This window comes from Poeciliopsis prolifica, unplaced genomic scaffold (genome assembly GCF_027474105.1).
Source record: "Poeciliopsis prolifica strain line A6 unplaced genomic scaffold, Auburn_PproV2 SCAFFOLD063, whole genome shotgun sequence".
NCBI classification, from domain to species: domain Eukaryota; kingdom Metazoa; phylum Chordata; class Actinopteri; order Cyprinodontiformes; family Poeciliidae; genus Poeciliopsis; species Poeciliopsis prolifica.
Window position 1 is genome coordinate 666053 of NW_026562438.1, and position 17916 is coordinate 683968.

Here is a 17916-nt window from a genome sequence, read left to right on the forward strand (position 1 = left end):
ACAGAGAGACTTAAATAGATCTACCTGCAGGTAGATCTGTTCAGGTAGATCTGTTCAGGTAGATCTGTTCAGTTAGATCTGTTCAGGTAGATCTGTTCAGGTAGATCTGTTCAGGTAGCTCTCAGCAGGTAGTTTTCTCTTTAGTCGGAGATGTGATAAAAGACGTATTTTCTCTAAGAATCATCTGCAACACATTAATTTACTACCAGCCCAAAACGTCCTACCTGAAGATGCACGTCTACCTGATTCCACCGGATCCTGCTCTGAAACAGGTGATTGGTTATTTATTTCATTATATTCTTTATCTGTATTAACTGCATGAGTTTTCATTTTTTAAGCTCTAATATTTTGGTTATTACAACAACTACAAAACACAAATAAATGGAAGTGCTGTGTTAAAATGTTTAGAAATTATTAGCTCCAATTATGCTTTCCTATTAGTCCAGCATTTATCGAACATATGTCCATTGATCTGTAGAAGATACACTTGAACATTTAAACCTGGCTCAGGTTGTGGTTCAGTTCTCTTTAATGTGGGATAAATTGGATTTTATAAATTTCTGAATTCTTAAAACTGATCCTGACGTTTTAGTATTATCAGAAATGTGGCTGAAAAAATCTGTTACTGATCATAAAATTGAGTTTGAAGGCGTCAGTTTTTAGAGCTAATAGTTTTGGAAAAGAATCGTTTTAAGTTAAATCAGAATTTCAAAGACCCAAATTCAGATAAGCGGAAGAAGTTGGATGGATGAATTTCAAAACAAACAATTAGTTGCTTTCTAGTAAAGTCAGTCTTACTAATGCTTTGACTTTCCCTCATTAGGTTGCTACAGACCACAGTGTGTAAAAGCTGAAACACTTGCATCACTCACAGCTGTGTTTTGTTGGACAGTTATACTTTGTATGCCCTGAAAGTTGCACTTTAGCTTGTGCTGCAACCTGCTGGTTTTTATCTTCATTCTGTGAGAATGAGAACTTTTATGATTGGTCGTTTATTTATTCAGAGTTTTTCATCAGCAGATGAAATCTTGGAGAAACATGGCGACTGTTTTCTGTCCTTACAGTTGATCCACAAAGAAGAATCCTCCAGTGGGTATGAGGTCATGAAGAAGCCTCATCCAGACAAGTATCTGAAGATGAGCCGGGGATTCACTCTCCAAGCCACTGAGGAGACCGCCAGAATCCTACCGCCGGTACCGTTTGGACTTAGCTTCAGAAACTGGGTTTTCAATTTGGTTTTGCTGATCAAACTTTGATCCCAGAACCGTCCAGAGTGAATCTGGGGCACTGATCATAAAACTGCAGGTCAACTTTATTGCCTGAAGCTTTTCTGACCACAGAGTCAGACTGACTTGTTGTTTCACAGGAAATCACTCTGAGAGTCAACAACCAAAACTTCTACGAGGTTTACATTGAGAATCCAGATGGAAACTTCAACCTGGAGCTTCTGCAGACAAAAACGGCTTGGATCAGAAAAACTGCACAACCTGTTTGGTTCTGTGAAATTCGGAAAGGTCAGTTATGTCACAATTATTACTTCGTCCCTTCGGCTCATTGAAGCAGCAAGTTTGATAAAATATTATGTTATAGATTGACTTTTTTCATTATGTAGTAAATTCTTCAACTTCAGCTCAGATCAGCAGTTCGGGTCTCAGAACCTTAACTGAACAATAATCCAAATGGTTCTGGATCAGATGAAGTAAATTTATGCTTACTAATGAATGAAACTGAATGTAAAACATCGACATTGTTTCTGTTCTTCATTTTTTAGATGATCATCCCAAATCTGGTTGTGTTGAAGGTGAGATGCTGCAATTATTTTTTTTAAATCTGTATTTGAGGATTCTGATGATTAATAATTGAAGATACATTTTCTTAGACATTTTACAATCTCCACAAATTTGATATTGAATGTACAACTTTTATATGATCATCCAAACTAGTTGGAAACGCAACAGTTTCTGGGTTGAGCCTGACTTTGGTCATGTTGAATTTAAGAAGAGCAGCTTTGGTTGGATCGATCTGTTTGTTTCATCTTCATTATAACTGAATTAAACCATTTTATTCATGTTTGTGTTTGTTTCTCTTTTTGATGGGCGTCGTCAACAGAAGCTACTGCTGTGAAATCAGAAGGTAGGAAAATTACTGGAAGTTATAAAACCATCAGTCTGCATTAGAAATTCATAACTGACATGTAAAGGACAACAATCCTATCAGATCTCTCTCTATTTTAATAAGCTGATAAATAACGGTTAGCTGAATCCTGTATTCTGACTCCTCAGTTTTGGTTCAGTTTCTGTTCCAGCAGCTTCATCCTCCAGAGAAATGCCTCGCAGCGTCAAGCAGCTTCTGGCTGAAACCCTGGAGGACCTGAGCAAAGACAACCTGGACAAGTTCATCTTCCAGCTGCTGGACCGCAGAGAGGAGCCGCGGGTCAGACGCTGCAGGGTGGAGGGCAAGAGCCGCCTGGAGGTCGTGGATGTTCTGGTCTCCACCTTCACGGAGGACCAGGCTGTGGACGTCACCGTGGAGATCCTGAGGAGCATCAGCTGCAAGCAGCAGGCGGAGAGACTCAGTGAGTGAAACGAGCAGAGACAGAGACCAGAGACAAGAGACCAGAGACAGAGACCAGAGACAAGAGACAGAGACAAGAGACCAGAGACAGAGACCAGAGACAAGAGACAGAGACAAGAGACCAGAGACCAGAGACAAGAGACAGAGACCAGAGACCAGAGACAAGAGACAGAGACCAGAGACAAGAGACCAGAGACAGAGACCAGAGACAAGAGACAGAGACAAGAGACAGAGACCAGAGACAAGAGACAGAGACCAGAGACCAGAGACAAGAGACAGAGACAAGAGACCAGAGACAAGAGACAGAGACAAGAGACCAGAGACAAGAGACCAGAGACCAGAGACAAGAGACCAGAGACAAGAGACAGAGACAAGAGACCAGAGACCAGAGACCAGAGACAAGAGACCAGAGACCAGAGACCAGAGACAAGAGACAGAGACAGAGACCAGAGACAAGAGACCAGAGACAAGAGACAGAGACAAGAGACAAGAGACCAGAGACCAGAGACAGAGACCAGAGACAGAGACCAGAGACAAGAGACAGAGACCAGAGACAGAGACCAGAGAAAAGAGACAGAGACAAGAGACAGAGACCAGAGACAGAGACCAGAGACAAGAGACAGAGACCAGAGACAAGAGACCAGAGACAGAGACCAGAGAAAAGAGACAAGAGACCAGAGACAGAGACAGAGACCAGAGACCAGAGACAGAGACCAGAGACAAGAGACAGAGACAAGAGACAGAGACCAGAGACAAGAGACCAGAGACAAGAGACAGAGACCAGAGACAAAGACCAGAGACAAGAGACAGAGACCAGAGACAAGAGACAAGAGACCAAAGACAAAGACCAGAGACCAGAGACAAGAGACAGAGACCAGAGACAAGAGACCAGAGAAAAGAGACAGAGACAAGAGACAGAGACCAGAGACAAGAGACCAGAGACAAAGACCAGAGACAGAGACCAGAGACAAGAGACAGAGACCAGAGACAAGAGACCAGAGACAGAGACCAGAGAAAAGAGACAGAGACAAGAGACAGAGACCAGAGACAGAGACAAGAGACAGAGACCAGAGACAGAGACCAGAGACAAGAGACCAGAGACCAGAGACAAGAGACCAGAGACAAGAGACCAGAGACCAGAGACAGAGACCAGAGACAAGAGACCAGAGACAAGAGACCAGAGACCAGAGACAGAGACCAGAGACCAGAGACCAGAGACCAGAGACAGAGACCAGAGACCAGAGACAGAGACCAGAGACAAGAGACCAGAGACAAGAGACAGAGACCAGAGACCAGAGACAAGAGACAGAGACCAAAGACCAGAGACAGAGACCAGAGACAAGAGACCAGAGACAGAGAACAGAGACAGAGACAAGAGACAGAGACCAGAGACAGAGACAAGAGACAGAGACCAGAGACAGAGACCAGAGACAAGAGACCAGAGACCAGAGACAAGAGACCAGAGACAAGAGACCAGAGACCAGAGACAGAGACCAGAGACAAGAGACCAGAGACCAGAGACAGAGACCAGAGACAAGAGACCAGAGACAAGAGACCAGAGACAGAGACCAGAGAAAAGAGACAGAGACCAGAGACAAGAGACCAGAGACAAGAGACCAGAGACAGAGACCAGAGAAAAGAGACAGAGACCAGAGACAAGAGACCAGAGACAAGAGACAGAGACCAGAGACCAGAGACAAGAGACAGAGACCAGAGACCAGAGACAGAGACCAGAGACAAGAGACCAGAGACAAGAGACAGAGACAAGAGACCAGAGACCAGAGACCAGAGACCAGAGACAGAGACCAGAGACAAGAGACCAGAGACAAGAGACCAGAGACAAGAGACCAGAGACCAGAGACAGAGACCAGAGACAAGAGACCAGAGACCAGAGACCAGAGACCAGAGACCAGAGACAGAGACCAGAGACCAGAGACCAGAGACCAGAGACAGAGACCAGAGACCAGAGACAGAGACCAGAGACAAGAGACCAGAGACAAGAGACAGAGACCAGACCAGAGACAAGAGACAGAGACCAAAGACCAGAGACAGAGACCAGAGACAAGAGACCAGAGACAGAGAACAGAGACAGAGACCAGAGACAGAGACCAGAGACCAGAGACAGAGACCAGAGACCAGAGACCAGAGACAGAGACCAGAGACCAGAGACAGAGACCAGAGACCAGAGACAGAGACCAAAGACCAGAGACAGAGACAGAGACCAAAGACCAGAGACCAAAGACCAGAGACAGAGACCAGAGACAGAGACCAGAGACCAGAGACAGAGACCAGAGACCAGAGACCAGAGACAGAGACCAGAGACCAGAGACAGAGACCAGAGACAAGAGACAGAGACCAGAGACCAGAGACAGAGACCAGAGACCAGAGACCAGAGACAGAGACAGAGACCAGAGACCAGAGACAGAGACAAGCATCGAGATTTAGAAATAAAACAAGCTAAAGTTCAGCGGAAACAAGAAAACTGATTCATTAAGACAAATTTTTTTAAAATGCAGATTTGTTAAATTAAATCTTTGTTCATTTGTTACCTGCAAATCTATATTGAACTATTTCACCTGCAGATTTGCACAAAACTGCATTTTAGCTTTGAACATCAGAAACGCCACTTTATGTCCCAATTTAGTTACTGCATCATGAATTGTTGAGTAATGACAAAAGAAGGTATGCACTGCTGAAAAACTAGTTTTTCATATTAGGGTAAAGATGTTTCTATGATAGCCTTAAATTATTTGAATCTGCTTCAAGTAAAACAAACAAAAACAATCTAGCTGTAGTGAAGTCCTGAGGTTATCTGATTTAAACATGGGGTCAAATAAACTCTGGTTTTAATACATTTTGTTGCTGCGTTAATACAACAAGATGGACAAACATCAGCAACGAGTTCAGAGAAGCAACTAGAGAAAGGTTAAAGGTCATGAGGGGACAGTTAGAAAGAGGCTGAATTTTCACGGTTTTTGGGAAGCAGAACGTCTGGTCCTTTGGACTGATGAGAGCAAATGTTTAACTGTTTCTGTCTGCTTGATATTTGCTGGGTTTTTTAGGCAGAACAAACAAATTTTAAGACCTTGTAAAAATTTCACTGATTTTTGTTTCTGATCTGTTTAATAGTGAAGGATAACAGGCAGCATGTTTTTAAGGTGAGTGCTGAAATGTTTCATTCACAACATAATTTCAGCATTTAAACATTCAGAATAAAAAGGTTCTACAGAAATGGGATTTTGTGTTGCAGGAACCTGAACAGGAGCAGAAGATGGAGAGATGACCTCAGAAACCAGGAAGTCCAGCTGCAGGATGGAAACAACTCATATTATCAAATTAAATAATATCTTTGTATCATGTTCTTATCCTACAATCCACTGCAGATAAATAAATGTTTTTATACCTGGGATTATGTGTTTTTGCAGCAGATTTCTGTTTAAATGAAAATAAATTTATAAAAATATGTGTTCAATTTTGAAAGTTATATTTTCACCATGTTATTACAACACTGATGAATATCCAAACTAAATATTTAATTCACCAACTAAATATCTAATATATAGTTATGACCTAGAAATTATTTATAATCCTTAAATTTAAAATAAATCAAAACTAAATGCAAAAAAATGTCAAAGTAATAAAATCAAAGAATAAATAGCTCCAAGAAATAATTTTCTATTTTTTATTAAGGTGGTAGTGGTGGGCAAAAGCATGTGTTGTTTATTCAAACAAGTTTTTACAAAATATCGAGTTTCACACCTAAAACTAGACAAATGGAAAAATACTATTAAAAATAAAGAACAGTATGAAGTTAAAGAAGTTACATCAGAAAGCTAATTTCTCATAATTATTTATTACCAAATTAGACTAGAAACTGTTAGTTATTAATTTGCTATTTGTTGGTGTATGCAAGCACAAACGCAATTCCTCGAGCTGACGCCAGGGGGCGGTGGGAGTCTCAGCGGCGGAGAGACGCAGGAAGAGGAAGAAGCTGCATAACAACACAGCGGACTCTCAGGTGAGCTGAAGCCCAGGCGGGACGCGGCTTCTGGCCGGGCTGACGGCGGCTCTGGCCGGGCTGACGGCGGCTCTGGCCGGGCTGGCCGCAGCTTCTCTCACTTTTCTCGGTGTTTCCCCGTAAATCCGCCACTAGTTTGACTCTTTTAACCAAACACTGAATATCCGGAGCCTCAGGAGACAGTTGGCGCTGAACAGGTGAAATCAGGCTGGTGTTAAAGGGCCAGTACACTCTTTATTATTCTAGAGATGCAGTTAAATCCACTGTGGTAATAAATCAGAAACAGTTTGACTTACGGGTTCATTACACATTAGTCCTTTGCATCAATGTCAGATGACTCTGGGCTTTTTATGGTTTATCTGAGCTGCTGTTGCATTAGTAGAAAGCAGAACTGTAAGGATCTTTAAAAACACTTTTGGGGAAAACTTGGATTTATTGACATTGTCTTTTTTAAATCACATAAATCAAATTAGGCTGAAGTATATCCATAAAAAGCCAGAATATCTGGCTGGTCAAGAAGCTCCTGCCTTCATTCTTGGCAGATTGTTAAACCTGGTTGTTTCTCAGCTCAGGTCCTGCAGGTTTGCAAACAATAATTTAACTTTGACTGTTTCTGAAAACATCAATAAGTCTAAACAGTTCATGTCCAGGATATGTGGGGTCTGCAGAGATGTTTGCTGCCCTTTTCCTGACCCTTGACTTGCACTCTGGACCGGTCTGGTTCTGAAGATGATGCAAGTCAGACTTTTGAAATCCATTACTGCAGCTGCATGCTGTCACTCCTTCCACCCTGGAGATAAATGATCATTCACAGGCCCAGATCAAAGAGTAAATAAAACCCATATCAAGTTATTATTTTTGCCAATAAGCTTTTTAAATTGGTTCTTAGGGCTGCCATCTTTATATGGATGTGCAAAGTGTGATATTTTTGTGTAAATGTATTTCATTTAGCAATATTTAGCCTGAAACCGTCTCAGTGCTGCCCTCTGTGGGTCAAACAGTGGCTGCTGCAGTAGCATTAGTCCCATTAACCAGGTGGTTCAGATTGGTTGATGTCACTCGGCCCAAGTTCAGGTACAAAGCCCTCAGACACACGCCCCCTGCTGGCGAGTCAGGAGGTGGAATAGTGAGCGCGTCCAGCATTGACCGCCAGCGTTTCTCCGCTCTGCACATCTGTGATTTATATGCAGTGTGGACACGGAGGGGAACAGGTTTGGCCGACTGCGAGAGACTGACAGCAGCTGAGGAAGAGCTGAAGGCAGCAGACTCAGTCAGGACGGTTTCTGCAGGGCGGCTGGTGCTTCACGTCTCAAAAGTCTCTAATCACAGAGAAAAACGTTGCTGCATTTTCACTAGTTGCTGTAAAAGATGGTTTATTGCTAATCGCTTTTTTTGAAAGAAGTCAATTTATTGTTAGTTGCTGTTTTTCAAAAGAGTTGCTATATCTGTTGCTAGTTGTTTTTGGAAGAAGCTGCTATGTTTTTTATAGTTGCTTTTTTTTAAAACATCACTTTGTCGTTTGTTGCCTTATAAAAGTAAAAGTCTCTAAATTTGTTTCCAGACGCTTTTTTGAAAAAAAAAAAAGTCGATAAAGGGCCTGAAAAGTTGCTAAATGTAGCAAAAAGTTCAATTGGCAACAACGTTTTCCCTCATTTTGAGCAAATCCCCTCCACCCCCCCTGCTTGGCCACGCCCCTCAGCGCCTCTTGGCTCCGCCCACTTGGAATATCAGAAATGTTTGGATGCAGATTCATTTTCCTGATTCTGAATGTTTTCATTTAGGACGGTCCCAGAGATGAGCCTCCTGCGGTTGCCGTGGCGAAGGCGTTTCCATCATGGCCGCCTCCTGCTCCTGTCCTCCCGGCGGTCCAGGCGGTTCGGCTCGGACGGTTGGATCAGCCGCAGCCTCCAGGAGAGCTACAAGGTGCTGCAGCTGCCCGCCGAGGGCCGCAGCAGCCCCGCGGAGGTGAGGGCCGCTTACCTGCGCCTCGCCAAGCTCTACCACCCGGACAGCGGCGAGCCCACCGCCGACGCCGGGCTGTTCGCTCGGATCGAGGAGGCGTACCGGGCCGTCCTGGCCCATCAGAGTAAGACCCGACGGCCGGACGGAGCGACGGAGGACGACGACGAGGACAAAACCCGAGGAGCCGCTCTGCAGCACCGACACTACCTGAGCTACGAGGGCGTGGGCTCAGGAACCCCCAGCCAGCGGGAGCGGCAGTACCGGCAGGTCCGTGTGGACCGGGCCGCCGAGCAGGTCCTCAGCTACCGCCAGAGGGAGCACGAGCGCGCGGCGGCGGCGGACGGGGCGCTGGCGGAGCGGGACGCCCGTCAGCGCAGCCGCAAGATCAAGATCACGCAGGCGGTGGAGCGGCTGGTGGAGGACCTGATCCAGGAGTCCATGGCCCGCGGAGACTTCCGGAACCTGAGCGGCGCCGGGAAGCCGCTCAACAAGTTCCAGCACAACCCCTACGCTGACCCCATGACCCACAACCTCAACCGCATCCTCATCGACAACGGCTACCAGCCGCCCTGGGTGGTGACGCAGCGCGACATCCGCGAGGGCGCCGCCCGGGTCCGGAGCCGACTGCTGGAGGGCCGGGCGCGGCTCGGCGACCCCGTGACCCCGGCCGAGCAGCGCCACTGGGAGCGGCTCTGTGGCGACGTGGAGGAGGAGCTGGCGAAGCTCAACAAGATGGTGGACGACTACAACCTGATGGTCCCCATGCTGGGCATGCAGATGGTCCACTTCAGCCTGACCCGGGAGGTGGCGCGGGCCCAAAGGCTTGCCGAGCAACAGAGGGCGGAGCTTCTGCAGGTCCGGCAGGAAGAGAGGGAACGGCGGAAGGAGGAGAAGAAGAGAGCTAACTCTGCAGGCAGGACTCCAGCTCAGAGGCGAGGGCTGCTGGCCTGGATGCAGAGTCTGCTTGGATACTAAACCCGCATAGCAACGGGCAAAAGTCTCCAACCAGCCGCCGCTTTATTCACCTTTAAAAACTAAAACGAGAGAGAAACAAAAAATCATTTTACCATCAACCAGGATGTTTGTATTGTTCCTGTATGGAAAACTCTTACTGAGTTAATGTGATGATCATTAATGTGATGATCATTAATGTGATGATCATTAATGTGATGATCATTGATGTGATGATCATTAATGTGATGATCATTGATGTGATGATCATTAATGTGATGATCATTAATGTGATGATCATTAATGTGATGATTATTCATGTGATGATTATTCATGTGATGATCATTAATGTGATGATCATTAATGTAATGATCATTCATGTGATGATCATTAATGTGATGATCATTAATGTGATGATCATTCATGTGATGATCATTAATGTGATGATCATTAATGTGATGATCATTAATGTGATGATCATTAATGTGATGATCATTAATGTGATGATTATTCATGTGATGATTATTCATGTGATGATCATTAATGTGATGATCATTCATGTGATGATCATTAATGTGATGATCATTAATGTGATGATCATTAATGTGATGATTATTCATGTGATGATTATTCATGTGATGATCATTAATGTGATGATCATTAATGTGATGATTATTCATGTGATGATTATTCATGTGATGATCATTAATGTGATGATCATTAATGTAATGATCATTCATGTGATGATCATTAATGTGATGATCATTAATGTGATGATCATTCATGTGATGATCATTCATGTGATGATCATTAATGTGATGATCATTAATGTGATGATCATTCATGTGATGGTCATTCATTTGATCCGTTCTGATGCTGCGTTGCACAGACAAACGTAGTCTCTCTGGTACGTCTGGTGCCAGAGAGACTGAGCGACTCTCCGGTACCAAACGTTGGGTTGTCAGCAGCTTTGTTTCCATCCGAGGAACTTAGAGCAAACTTTTAAAGTTTAGAGTTGCAACAAAGAACAAAAAGTGAATTAGCCGCGTTTCCACCGACTGGTTTAGAGTGAATCAACTCGTCACTTCGTCGCATGTTGACGTCACGCTTGGCTGAAGCAAACAGAAAGTAGAGGTTGCTAAATAACATAAACTACACATTTTAAATAAAATGGATAGAATCTGGATTTTCCCCCATGTTTTGTGCCTCTGGTAAGGCACAGATGAACCACTGGTGGGTTTGTACCTCTCCAGAGGAAACGGTCCCGATCTTCAGCGTGGTTTTCCTCTACTTCCTGCTTATTTCAGCCATGTGAAACATCAACAGCTGAATAAGTGACACTTTTCATAGCCTGGTTGATTCGCTCCAGACCAGTAGATGGAAACTTGCAGAATTCCCTTTTATGTTTCTCTGCAGCTTTTTAAAAGTTCACTCATAATTTGAGTGAAACTTGTAAACGTAGCGAATGAGGTGAGAAGAAACCAGATGGAAAAAAACAGAGCAAACACTAATGTTTGGTTGCTATGAGACATTAAAGATTATTTATTTAAAATCTCCCGAGTATCTCACTTTTTGACATACAGTGTCAACATGGTGGTGGCACCATCATGCTGAGGGCCTGTTTTTACTGTCCGGTGGCGGCAGGGTGGCTGTGTTAGCAGATAACCTCAGATGATCCTCCAGGCCTGGAGAATCGTCGCCGGTTTACTCCGGCAGCGGCTGCACGGCCACAGGGTTGCAGAGGACCACCGGGCCCTGGGCCCCCCGCTGCAGCGCCTCGGCCACGGCCCTGGGCGGCCCCGCCACGGTACTCCAGTCGTGGGCGATGTACTGGTGGTACGGGTCCTGGGAGCTCTCCAGCTTCCTGGAGCGGATGTAGCTCAGCATGATGCCGAAGGTGAAGAAGCTGAAGAGGCCGACCACCAGCAGTATGAACATCAGCTCCTCCGGCTGATCGCGGCCGCTGGCGGAGGCCGCCGCTTGCTGCAAAGCATCATGGGTAGTGTGGTTCCGGGCGGCTGGAGGCCGCTGCTGTTGAGGCAGTGCTGCAGGACGGAGCAGGAGAGACTGCAGCTCGGTGCTGTTGAAGCGGAGCATCACTGCCCTCTGCTGGCCACTCGGTGCACTGCAAGCTGAACGGAAACAAAACCTACTGAAGCTGTTTTTATGTTTATTTTATATACAGTTCACATTTAAATTATGTATATATATATATTTATACATTTTATATTTATATTTGCTATATTTGCTTTGGATGTTTAGCTTGATGAGAAATATTTTACCCTTGAAAACCAATAAAGTATATTTTGATTCTGTTCTAGAAATATTTTGGTTTTATTTGCACATAAATAGCAAAATATTATATAAATATTAATCTTATCAGTTTCATTTCTAGAAAAGTAAAATGTTTATATGTTTCCATAAGTTTTCTCTTGCAATAGAAAACGTATGGAAACATATAAACAATAATGATATGCAGGAATTTCGAATATTTAAAGCATTTTAAACATTTCCAAATGTATTTGGGTTTCACTGGAGGATGAATCTGATCATATTAATTTAGAAAAGCCTTCATGAGAATAAACTTAACTCCTGAAATAATCCAACTTCAATGTGACTTTATATTTAGCTTTTATGTCAGCAAAATACATCTTTTTATCTTTAAAAACCCTCATAATGAAGAATATTTAACATTAATCAGACCTCACAGGACTTTATCTATCCAACAAACTTCAGGTTTTAATCCTGGACTTCTTTATCTGATCTTTTCAGAGCCAGTTTGTCTGATTTGAAGGATGATCAGATCCATTGTAAAGCCTCGGTTTGACCTACCTGGTGCAGCTGAGCTTCAGGAACATCTCCAGCTCTGCGGCAGGAAGCAGCTCTGCGGCAGGAAGCAGCTCTGCTCTGAACCCTGCCGCCCGTCGAGGTCACGCTCCACCTGGAGGCCACACGTCAACACGTCTAATGAAACCAGAGGTCGCAGGGAAAGGTTAACGGATCCCTGCGGAGGCTCCTACAGCCGCTCGGGAGAAGAACCACGGGTCGGGCCGGTTGGTTCTGGTGGATCTGCGTGAATCTGGATCAGAAAGCTAAGGTTCTGTTCCGTGCAGTGGTTCTGTTTGGCTCTTACTGGTCTGACTGGGTCGGTGTGACGCTGATCTGCTGCCAGAGAACAAAGCTGCTCTCAGACTGAAAACCTGCAGAGATTAAGTTACAGCAGATCCACCTCCAAACGTCCTCTGAGTGTCGGCTGAAATATTCAGATTATTCATGGAGCTGCTTCTTTTTTTAAACGTCATCTTCCACTGATGTAAACATGAATCTGTTCGGTGAGTCTTCCTTCGTGGTGGCAGATGATTCTGGTAAAGTTCTGGTCCAGTTCTCGGTTCTGCACTTTGTCTTTCCAAGGAGACAAACTTTAAATTCTCCAGGTTTTCTGAACGTTTCCTCTCCAAAGATGACCTTGGCTTGACCTCCAGAAAGCCCAGAGAGCCACTGAAGAAGATCCATTTGAAATGCTACAGGAAGGCCTGATGCTTGCAAAGGGAAATAGAAAAGGTCCAGTTGATCAAACATTTCTGACGGATGTTAAATAAAAACCTGATTCATGAGGTTCAGTTATACTGCTGAGGCACGGCGGTGGCAGCATCATGGGCTGAGGAGTGGGCCAAAATCACACACTCAAAAAATGTTAATTGAATCACTAAAAATGATGCATTTTCTCATCTGATCAACAATAAACTGAGCATGAACTATTTAATTTTATTTTCTTTGTAGTAAACGGGATGCGTTTACCCAAAAATTCAAAGGTTTAGCGAGTATGCTTTCCTAAATGACAGGCTAATTTTTTAATCGTCTTTTCTCAGCAATAAAAACTGGATCAATGTCAGACTTAGTTTAAAAACACTTCCTGTTTTTAGTCAAAACAAATATAGCTGCAACATCATGAACTTTAGTATAAATCAATGGATGTGTGCCCATCTTTTTTCACCATGAATTTAAAATTAACTTGTGTTTAATAACCTGGAGGAAAAATGATGAAAAGGAAAATTTAATGGAAGAAACAGAACAAAAAACGAGCAAGAAGAAAACAGGAGGAACTGACAAAGTGACTGGAACATAAATCTACTGGGATCATAATTACTGGATGCAACAGACGAGAATAAATGAACCAACTGAAATCAAAACAGATCAGGAACAATTAAATAAACTCAAGATGGAAGAAAATGATCAAAATAAAATCAAAGTCCAACAGAGAGGAGACAGGAAGACATGCAGTGAGACACCTGGAAATAAATCTAACATACAATATCGATAAATATCGGTTATCTGTAGTTATATCGGATATTAATATCGGCACAAGTTTTCACATCAGTTCAGATGAGATGATGAACTCCTCAGGTAAATCTGTCATCCGTCTCTCTGGATGTTGATCCACTTCTTAAAACTGATATGAGTAACATTTATGAAAAATATGTTTTTACATATTTATCAAACCTGTTACCATTACATTTTGTTGTGAGAGAAACAATCTGTGAAAAGATCCATCTGCTGTCTGAAAAGATGCTCTGCTCCCCAAAACAACCAGTCAGAGCCAGGAGGCGGGGCTTAGCGCTGTCAATCATCCTCACAAACATATTTTTATGAGCCTTGCTGCAGCTCCAGCTGAGCGTGCTAACGCTCCCTGGCGTTACTCCGCCTCCACGCCGTCACAGTGATCCTTGGACTCCAGCAGTCTGGAAACATCAGAAGAGAGGTGTGAGAATCAGCAGGCGGGAAACAGAGAAACAGGAAGTGGAGACTCACGATCCCTCCGCTTCCAGCGCTTTCTTCGCCTCTCGCGCTTCGTGTTCGTCCCAGATCTTCTTGTAGCAGTAGACCATGACCAGGATGAGCCACAGCTGCAGAACCACGATCAGGACGTACATCACGATCTCAGAGATCACCGCCGTCAGCTCCCGGTTGGCTGCAGGAAACCAGCCAATCACGCGTCAGAATGCTGGACAGGCCCGGCCCCGCCCCCAGAGCCTGCTCACCTGTGGCCACCACGGTGAGCTCCACCTCCTTCTCCACCACCACGTTCTCGGGCTGCAGCGGCAGGAAGAGGGTGCGGCGGAAGGTGCAGCGGTACGTCCCGCTGTCGTTGAAGGTGACGTTCTGGATGAAAACGGCGCCGATCTGGACGTCGTCGTTCAGCGTTCCCTGCCACTGCAGCCGGTCACTGAAGTCTTCATGGAGCACGTTTGCGTTGGGGTGTTTATAGTGGAAGATCTGGTGGAAGGACGACAACGTAGGGATGAATCAGCTGATGGAGCCACTGGATTATTAATTGAAAATGTTTTGCTGTTAAAATGTCTCAGAACCCCCTGACCCACTCATTACCAGAAACACTCCCACTCACCAGACAAGCCATGGAAATGAGGATAAATGAAAGTAACTCAAGTGTAATTTACCTCATTTTAAATTATATAACTGATAAAATAAACTATATTTTATTGAGGTTTAAACAGTATCACATTAATGTCTCTGGAGCGTTTTAATTCCCTTTTAGGTAAAAAATGTTTAATGGTTGTGAAATAATAAAATAATCTGATAAAGTTTCAATTCAAAGTTGCTGTTTTGTCTGTTGAATGATTTGTTTTGACAAATAATATTATGGCTAAAAAAAGACAAAGATACATATAATCATGTTGTCTCTGCTCTGATTGGCTGATCAGGCCCTTCTGTCACCTCCTCCCAGACACACAGGCTGCTCATGACCTTCATTTTGTTTCTTTGATTTTTCATTATTATTTGAAAGCAGTTTCTGATTTCCTGATAGTTGGGACTCACAGGTGTAAACTCGTGGTCCTCGGGCCGTTTGAAGTGCCAGTCCACCGTGGCTCGGGCCGACACTTCCTCTCTTTTTTACAGGAAATGCAGCCGAGCAGGAATCCTTCTCCCGCCACGGCTTCGGTCATGGAGTCCACCTCCGCACAGCCTGCATGGCTCCAGGGCACTGCAGCGGAGAGCCGACCAGTAGACACAAACATTATCGATCAGTCTGGGATCAGATGTTAAGAAATGAAACCAGAAATGTTTTGTGCTTTTCATCTTTGAAGGAAGAAATATGGAAATCTCTTCCTCTGAGGAACTTTGTCTTCATCAATTCAATGATTTTGGTGCTTTTTTGTTGCCGTCCAGGAATTCAGACATGGATTCTGATCTGAGACCCAATCAGGATTTAAGTTTTAAAGTAACAATTTGAGCTGCAGATGTTTCTGTTGATTCTGATTTCTTCTTCTTCTGTTCTTTAGTTCATCATCTCTCTGGACGCATCGTTTCCATTTGGACAGTTTCTCCCTCTGGCTCTGGATGCTGGGCAGCTGGGATGTTTCCAGTTGCTATATTATGTAACAGAATATTGTTTTTCCAACAGAGCAGGTGATTAGCATCTCAGAAGCTCAAAGGACACCTGAACTTTGACCCCAAGTCCCAGAGGCTTCATGGATGCAGAGGGGAGAAGGAAAGAGTTCAAAGTTCAACCAAACAGCCTGACAGATTTAAAGAGCAGCAGCAAAAGCAAAGGAGGCGGATTAGCACAGCTAGCTAGCAACTGATGATGTCATCCAGGACTTGTTACTGTCAAATATCAGATATTGAGCTGTTAGCATGTCATGATATTCATGAGATTGTTAATACCAGTCTTCAGTCAGAGGCCTCTTCAGAAACGCTGCAAGACTGACTGCTACTGCACTCGACTATTTGAAGGTACTTGGAGGATCTGAATCACAAAAACATTTCACTGATTCACCTGCAGGAGTTTTGAACTGAACTGAATATAAATGTTTTTTTATTATTTCCTTTGGTTTTAAGCTGACTTGGTTTCAGTCATTTCTCATTTTGTGGTTCTTTGAGCTACTTCAACCAGCATGAACCCGATTCGAGTCCCTTCTGGTTGGTTCTGGCTGTAAGCTCACTGCATTTTCATGCTGGACTCACCAAGCAGGCTGAAGGCCACTAAAAACGTCCAGCAGCTCATCGTTCTGCAGGGGAAATATTCAGACAGCTGCAGAAAGAAAATGCCAGACATTCCCAGATCCAGGAAAGTTCCTGCAGAGCAGAGTTACTCTGGACTCCGGACCGGAACCATGCTCCTCCTGCAGGTCCGCTCCACACTAATCCATCAGAACTTCAGAAATGAATCATCAGACATTCAGAGCCTCTGAGGTTTTACGGTAAGCTGTCCCTGTGCTGTCTCGTCTGACTTTAAGGCGGCTAAATTTAGAGTGAGAATCCGCGCCGGGCGTGTTGGGAGGCAGCAGAAACCTGAGATGATGAGATGACCGCCGTGGCAATGTGACCGTCCACGCTGAGCTACACAGAGACGCTTTGGAGGCTTTCCTTCAGGAAAAAGATCTTTTGAGCTTAAAATCTGTTTCTTCTTCTTTTCTGACGTCCTTCGTGTAAAATGACCTCACGGTGTTTTGTTAAACAAATATGTGAAGAGCAAGAAAACACTGAGGTGAAAGTAAATATTGCCCTGTGCAGCAGGAGGGGTCATGTTGTCTGTAAATACAGATCATGTCCTGCAGGTCAGAGGTCATGGCTCAGGCTGGACGGGATTCAGTGTTTGGATCAGGGACGTCCCAGCAGGACAAACACTCTCCTGTCAGCAGTTTGGTTTCATTTATTTTGTGTTTTTACAGATTTTAATCTTTGGTGTTTTCATCAGAAAATAAAGAAAAATTATTGATTTGATTTTCGTTCTGAAATACAAACTTTTTTTGGTTTGATGTCAGAAACAAATTTTCTGCTTTTCATAATAAAAGTCATAAAAATAACATTTACTGAAACTGAAGCAGTTTTTGTCAACAGGCATCTGATCGCTGTGACTGTAGGAGGCGCTGTTTTCAGTCTGGGCAACTCAAAGCTGTCGTTTCTCACATCTTTTCACCACAAAAACATCTGAAACATTCATGACTGGGATGAAATGTGGAAAGGTTTCCCAGCTGTTTGTCTGATAGAAGCAGAACTCAACTCTCTGCTGAAAGACGTCATGATTTATGGCTTCAGATATTGTTGACTTGCAAACAGAAAGTGCAGCAAAGCAGGTTTCACCATCCAGTCTGCAGAGGGAGCAGCGATGTGCTGCACACTGAAGGTAGAAGTGGATCAAATGAAGCTGGATCTCCAACTTCCGGAAGGAAATTAAAAATGTTTCTTCAAATTGTGCTCATCAGATCTCCTCTATACAAAAAGCTTCATTTTTAATTATTTTTACATTTAATAATCCACAGATCTGAGTGAATCTGTGTGAGCTGGTACCAGGCTCAGCCCGGTCCATCTGGAGTCCAGGCTCCAGATGGACCGGCCACGGCCCGGCCCGGCCCGGCCCGGCCCGGCCGGCCGCTGACGTGATGAGTGAC

General features: G+C 44.2%; 3 protein-coding genes and 1 pseudogene across 5 annotated transcripts; 2 read left to right on the top strand and 2 right to left on the bottom strand.

Annotated features, from left to right (window-relative positions):
* The first annotated feature begins 49 nt into the window (after positions 1–49).
* On the top strand, positions 50–5966 carry LOC129379991 (uncharacterized). 2 transcript variants are annotated; one of them, XM_055060956.1, is made up of 8 exons: positions 50–272; positions 1065–1193; positions 1367–1514; positions 1772–1801; positions 2110–2133; positions 2294–2575; positions 5704–5732; positions 5825–5966. In XM_055060956.1, the coding sequence occupies exons 1-8, from the start codon at positions 231–233 to the stop codon at positions 5855–5857; spliced, it is 717 nt and encodes a 238-aa protein (XP_054916931.1). In that variant the 5' UTR covers positions 50–230; the 3' UTR covers positions 5858–5966. The 2 variants fall into 2 exon arrangements, with proteins under 2 accessions (XP_054916931.1, XP_054916930.1); XM_055060955.1 differs by lacking the exon at positions 50–272 and having other exon boundaries at positions 713–1193.
* Positions 5967–6531: 565 nt separating this feature from the next.
* On the top strand, positions 6532–9824 carry LOC129379958 (dnaJ homolog subfamily C member 28-like). Of its 2 annotated transcripts, none has more exons than XM_055060920.1 (2): positions 6532–6592; positions 8374–9824. In XM_055060920.1, exon 2 carries the CDS (start codon positions 8387–8389, stop codon positions 9527–9529), a length of 1143 nt encoding a protein of 380 aa, XP_054916895.1. In that variant the 5' UTR covers positions 6532–6592; positions 8374–8386; the 3' UTR covers positions 9530–9824. The 2 variants fall into 2 exon arrangements, with proteins under 2 accessions (XP_054916895.1, XP_054916894.1); XM_055060919.1 differs by having other exon boundaries at positions 6592–6789.
* Positions 9825–11177: 1353 nt separating this feature from the next.
* LOC129351024 (potassium voltage-gated channel subfamily E member 1-like) lies at positions 11178–11538 on the bottom strand. The gene has a single exon (XM_055019788.1). It carries the CDS (start codon positions 11441–11443, stop codon positions 11210–11212), a length of 234 nt encoding a protein of 77 aa, XP_054875763.1. The 5' UTR covers positions 11444–11538; the 3' UTR covers positions 11178–11209.
* Positions 11539–13543: 2005 nt separating this feature from the next.
* On the bottom strand, positions 13544–16771 carry LOC129379955 (sodium channel subunit beta-1-like; annotated as a pseudogene).
* Between the last annotated feature and the right edge of the window lie 1145 nt (positions 16772–17916).